Source organism: Phodopus roborovskii, unplaced genomic scaffold (assembly GCF_943737965.1).
Source record: "Phodopus roborovskii unplaced genomic scaffold, PHOROB, whole genome shotgun sequence".
In the NCBI taxonomy this organism is placed as follows: domain Eukaryota; kingdom Metazoa; phylum Chordata; class Mammalia; order Rodentia; family Cricetidae; genus Phodopus; species Phodopus roborovskii.
Window position 1 is genome coordinate 13,229,249 of NW_026126599.1, and position 6,038 is coordinate 13,235,286.

Sequence of the window (6,038 nt, forward strand, 5' to 3'; positions counted from 1 at the left end):
CTTTAGACCTCAGCTCAAGTCAACACTGCAGTGCCTATCTGGAACCCAGACAGTTGGGTCCACTATTGTTTTAACCTGAAAACTAAGTGATGCTTGAATCCCTCCTCTCTGCCTCTCTAGAAGCCATCCTAGAGGGGGCTCAACTGTGATTGTAGTCACTCCAACAGCTGTCACAGTGTCTGAAAGTGGACCTGAGATTCAGCACTCTGGAGAGCAACCTTGGAGGCCAGAGAAACACAATGTGGCCCAAAGATGAAGGCACTTGTGAACCTATCAAACTGTTTTAAGGGACTGTGACTTGGACATTTGAAAGTATCTCTGTTCTGGTCTTTCTGGTTCCCTGACTCAGACTTTTGTGTATTTATTTACTTTTAAAGTTACAGGCTTTCTCTGTGTAGCCCTGGCTGGCCTGGAACTCAGAACTCTGCCCGCCTCTGCCTCTTGAGTGCTGGGATTAAAGGTGTGCACCACCGCCATCAGGCCCTGTCTCAGACTTTTAATGTGGAGAACTTTGTGTCTTCACTTCTTCACATCTGTGTCCAGGCACTAGACAATGGTCACCTTTTCTCCATATCCCCAAATGTTATATAAATGCAACCACCAATACACTTCGGGATCTTTTATTTTATTTTATTTTATTTTATTTTTATTGAGCTATATATCTTTCCCACTCTCCCCTCTCTTCTCCCAATACCTCTTGTCCCCTGTGTTACTCGGGATATCTTGTCTTTTCCCCTCTTCCTAGGCAGATCCATGTGTGTCTCTTAGGATTCTCTCTGTCACCTAGGTTCTCTGGGGTTGTGAACTGTATACTGGTTGTCCTTTGCTCTATGTCTATTATCCACCTGTGAGAGAATACGTATTATATTTGTCTTTCTGGGTCTGGGTTACCTCACTCAGGATGTTATTTTTTTTCTAGTTTTGTCCATTTCCCTGCAAATTTCAAGATGTCTTTTTTTTTTCCTTCACTAAGTAGTACTCCATTGTGTAAATGTACCACACTTTCTTTACCCATTTTTTTTCAGTTGAGGAGCATCTGGGTTGATTCCAGGTTCTGACTATTATGAATAATGCTGCTGTGAACATAATTGAGCAGATGTCCTTGTGATATGATTGGGCATCCTTTGGTATCTCTGGGTCTTGAGGTAGATTGATTCTCAAATTTCTTAGAAACTACCATATTGATTTCCAAAGCAGCTGTAAAGGTTTTCACTCCCACCAGCAATGGAGGAGTATTCCCCTTTCTCCACATCCTCTCCAGCATAAGCTGTCATCAGTGTTTTTGATCTTGGCCATTCTGACAGGTGTAAGATGATATCTCAGAGTTGCCTATCTCTGCCCTCTGAGTGCTGGGATTAAAGGCATGCACTATCACTGCCCAGCCATTATACATTTTTTAGTCATTCCCCCCACCCCATTTTTGAAGAGGTAACTTAACTGCTGTTATGAAATCAGGACAATGATCTGTTTTTTTCCAGCTTGAAGGGGTCATTGGGCATAGCAGTCAGAGTACCCCTGCAATAGTCCTATCTAAAAGACCCCAAAGTGCATGCCAGAGGATAAAGCTGAGCTTCCACCAACAGGATGAGATGCAGCCATCACTTGCATCAGTGATGAAAGACAGACCATTTTGGCCAAGTGTGCTGCTTGCTAGTCCAGTTTTGGTTCTGGCACACCTTTCCTAGGGAAAAAAATTAGTTTTACTTGTCATTTTCCTTGTGGGATACCAAGATCACTCTTTTCCAGTACAGACCCAGAGCCTAGATTCATCTCTCAAACATTTATTGATGCTTCTTCTCTCTGTGGAGACAGCCCCAACTCAGAGAGATGGGATAGGGGGATGCAGGAAGAGCTGTTCTCTAACACTGTGGCTAGGAGGGCAGGCAGGGGATCAGATGACCAGGGCTTTAGAGTAGTGATTTTGAAACTGACAAAAGTCAGGTTAGCTGGGAGGTTTAGGGCATTTTGTGGTTTGGAGTTGGGGTCTCTGAAGATCAGGCTGAGTAGTAATGGTTCATGAGGCTGAGAAGTAATGGTTCATTAGAAAAAAAATTCTCGATAGTGGGTTTGAGGAACATGAGCCAGACTTCTGATTCACCCTGAGGCAATGGGCATGGCACTGGGACATTGGGCGGCATCAGCAGCTGCTCCTCTTCTCACAGACCCAGCCATCCCTTTCACTGGTGCATGGCGCATCATTCCACAGCCCTGAGTGTAGCATCATGACACAATCCTCTTGTCCTCTGGAATCATTGGGCTCTCCATAGTTCCAGTGGCTGTGGTGATTCAGTGAGGGTGTAACTGGGTGTCTGGGCTGGCAATAGGGTCCAGCCTTCCTTCCCTGTTGCTTGGCTCTGGCATAGACACCCTGAATGTCTAATTTGAGTTTATATTTGCAGTGTACATTTGTAAGAGTTCATAATTTAACTCTTGTAAATTCCCAGGGTCTAGCTTTTCCTATTCTTAGAAGCTTAGTTCAGGGACTGTAGAGAGATTCCTTAGTGGATAAGAATGCTTGTTGTACAAATATAAGGACTTGAGCTAAAATCCCAAGTAGTCACATAAAATCTGTGTGTGGCTGTGCATGTGTTTGTGACCCTAGTAGGGTGGGATTTAGAGATAGGAGGGTCCCTGGGGTTTTCTGGCTGTTAGTCAAACTAGATCCAGGTTCACTGAGAGGCCCTGTCTTAATGGAATAAAGCAAGGGATGGTAGAACAGATTACCCAGAGTTCTCCCATAGCCTTTGCATGAGCATGCATGAGTATACACAGCTTCACATGCACCATATACCATCCCCCACAAAGCATGAGCAATAGTCCCCTCCCAGGAATCTAGTCTTCAGACATACCCAAAAACTTTCCCCTTAGGGTCAACTTTCAAATCTTTCTTGGAGCCTTCTCCTTACCTGAAGGTGAGTGAGACTCCATCTACCCACTGGTAGCCCTGAATCTTGCCCAGGCGGCGAACTGCCCTCAGACCCAACCAGTAGCCTCGGCCACGTGTATGCTGACTCAGGAAGCCCTGGAAGGGAGTAGAGATGTTAGCCGGCCTATCTGCTCGACATCCTGAGCCATACCAACTCAGGTGAACTCTGATTCTGCTTTGCCAAGTCCCAGCTGCATACCTGCTCATCTGGGCCTTTGACAGTCACCAAGTGAGCACCATGGACTGAGCAGTAGCTCTGTGCTGTGCCCCATACAGCCTGCGTCTCAGAGAAATAGTAGCAAGAACCTTGGAAGGGCATCCATGATGCAGGGCACTGTTCGCAGGATCCTGTCAGGTTGTGAGGATAGGGACCATTGGAATGCCATGGAGGGTGTGGCATACCAAGAAACAAGGCTCAGATCAAAGGGTGTGTCTGATTAAAGGCGCAAGTCTTGCTGCATCAGGCAGGGTCCGCTCCTCCCCCACCCTCAGAGTCCTCTCCAGCTCACTGTTCTGTTGCTTGACAGTTTCTAACGCCTGGAGCAGCTCACTGCGTATATCGTCACGGTCTCTGCCTGCTTTAGCCAGGCCCTGGGTCACTATGGGGTCAGAGTGGTGGACATTTAGTGCCGGGGTGAAGATTGGCACTTAAGCATAGGTCAAGATCTATGTCCATTGTCAGTTCATGGTTGGTATCAGGGTCAAGAATGACTTCAGTGTGGGAGTGGTGGTTTTCAGCTACTCCAGAAGGCTGAGGAGGGTAAATTCAAGGCTACATTGGGCTACAGAGTTTAAGTTCACCAGGGGCAACTTAGTGATACCCTGTCTCAAGAACAAAAACAACATAACACAACAACAACAACAACCACAAACGTAAAATGAGTGCTGGTGGTAGATAAGCTTGGTGTTAGAGCCTAGAATCCCCCAGTAAGGAATTGGGACTGTGGTTCAAAGGTAGAAAAGACTTGCTTAGGATCCTGCAGTGAGGACCTGGGGCATGGCTCTGTGGTGGAAAGCCTGCCTAGCATGTGAACCCCGAGGTGCAGTTACCAGGAACCTGAGGGTCCAGGACTATACTACTAAGAAGTGGTGTGACTGTGGTTAGCGTGAAGGTCAGGGCTTTAGCGCTCACCACGTTCTTGCAGTTCTTTAAGGGCGCTCTCCTGCTCCATCAGCTTTGCCCGCGTGTTCTTAAACTCAGAGAGTGTGGTTTGCAACTGCGCTTTTATCCCGGAGCCTATGTGGGGATGGGGAACTCTTTCGAGGCCAGCCAGCCCCTCCCATCACTTGCCTCTCCCATCCCACTGGTCCCATTCCCAGCCCCACAGCTCTCAAGCCTCCACTGTTTCTTACAGCAGTTCCTGCAGCCTCCGACATCCTCTTTCAGGGCACTCAACATCATCTTTTGTTCTGAGGCTGAAATGACATGTCCCCCCCCCCCGAACCCCATTAGGTCAGAGGATACCCTTCTGCAATCCAGGTTCAACCCCATCTCCAGGGGCCTCAGCTAGTCACTCACTACCCAGTCTCTGAATCCCTGGCAGTCCCAACTCCGACCGCCAGGGGGTGCAGACGCCCTGCTCTGAAGCTCGGCACACACCATTTGTCTTCAGCAGGTCCTGGTGGCTGAGAAGTACCCTGCGTTCCCTGGAGGCTGCAGAAAGAAGCAAGCAGAAGTTGGGATCCTCCGCCTTCCCACAGGGTGTGAAGACCCCTGTTTTGTTATCCATAGAGGCACAGGCCAGGAATACAGCACCCGGGCACGGATAGGAAACATACATAATGCATACACACATCGTCCAACAGTGCTTCTCAACCTTCCGAATGCTGCATCCTTTAATAAATACAGTTCCTCATGTTGTGGTCACCCAACCATAATTTTTTTTCGTTGTTACTTCATCACTGTAATTTTGTTACTGTTATGAACCATAATGTAAGTATATGTTTTTCCATGAATATCCAGGACCCCATCTGGTGCACCACAGAGGGAACACCTTCCCCACCGTCCCCACCAGGTGGAGTACAACTTGTCCTGGTTAAAGGATAGTTCCCGTGGGCTGGAGACATGGTTCAGAGGGTTAGAGCAAGCTGTTTGTGATGGCTCACGACTGCCTGTGACTCCAGCTCTAGGGGAGATGATGCTGTGTGCCCTCTGTAGGTACTTGTACATGTGCATCCACCCACACACAGGTACATACATACACATAAAAAGAATCACTCACCCTTGGACAATAGGGCGCTCAGAATGAGAGCCCACAGCACTGTGGCCACCAGGAAAACCAAGACCAGGAAGAAAAGCCTTTGTTTGTAGAACTCCCAGCGTCCCAACTGCCCTAGTAGAACACCGATGGCCTCTTGATTCCTCCAGGATGGAGGTACAGACAGCTTAAGTACCCTCCCTCCACCATGTGATTCCTAAGTGAGGAGTTAAGAGTTCTGATGCCAGTGTAAGGCAGTCTATGACTGGAATAACACCTGCCCCCTCCCTGCCCCAGGTTTCCTGGGGGAGACTCAAGGGATGCCTTTCCAGAACCCAGAATGCAGTCCTTTGGATCCTGGGGAGTGTTCATCCAGGATCCACTCCTCCCCACACCCAGATGCAGGCACCGCCATTCTGCAGTCCTATCCATGCACTGGCATCTCCTGCACGGTCTTGTCTCTTCTCCTCTCCCCTCCCCCACATTAGAACAGAGAGACTCATGGGTGGTACCTCGGGGAACCTCCTCAATGGCACTATCCAGCTTGCTGTATCCACCAGTGTCCATGTTGATGGGGACATCCAGCCCCAGACAGAGATATAAATTTAAGTTTCCACCCTATCCCCATCCTATCTCCCTTCCTTCCTTCCTTTCCATTTTTGTGGCTTCAATTTCTGTGTGGAGGAACCCAGCCAATGGCTATTCGCAGTGCTGGGTAAGGCTGGGGTTGGGAGGGGGAGCTTCAACCTCTGTGGCTTGGTCATTGTTGCTGTGTTTCCTTGGTGCTAGGAGCTTGTCTTTAAAGCTTGTATTTTCTCTTTCCTCTTCTCTTTCTCCATCTCTCTATGTCTCTGTCTCTCACTTTCTATGTGTGTGTGTGTGTGTGTGTGTGTGTGTGCCTGCGGAAGTCAGAG

General features: G+C 48.3%; 1 protein-coding gene across 1 annotated transcript; it reads right to left on the minus strand.

Annotated features, from left to right (window-relative positions):
* Positions 1-1,837: 1,837 nt before the first annotated feature.
* Positions 1,838-5,691, minus strand: Clec4g (C-type lectin domain family 4 member G). The gene is made up of 9 exons (XM_051205365.1): positions 5,637-5,691; positions 5,149-5,259; positions 4,527-4,580; positions 4,280-4,342; positions 4,059-4,163; positions 3,436-3,525; positions 3,126-3,274; positions 2,907-3,022; positions 1,838-2,276 (listed from the first exon to the last, which is right to left on the minus strand). Exons 1-9 carry the CDS (start codon positions 5,689-5,691, stop codon positions 2,138-2,140), a joined length of 882 nt encoding a protein of 293 aa, XP_051061322.1. The 3' UTR covers positions 1,838-2,137.
* Positions 5,692-6,038: the final 347 nt, after the last annotated feature.

Bases quoted from the DNA above. Each gene is read 5' to 3' on its own strand.
- Clec4g (XM_051205365.1), bottom strand. From the start codon at position 5,691: ATGGACACTGGTGGATACAGCAAGCTGGATAGTGCCATTGAGGAGGTT. The intron at 4,581-5,148 runs GTGAGTGATTCT...TTCTTTCTGCAG, and splicing joins GAGCGCCCTATTGTCCAAGG to CCTCCAGGGAACGCAGGGTA. The intron at 3,526-4,058 runs GTGAGCGCTAAA...CTGACCCCATAG, and splicing joins TAAAGAACTGCAAGAACGTG to TGACCCAGGGCCTGGCTAAA.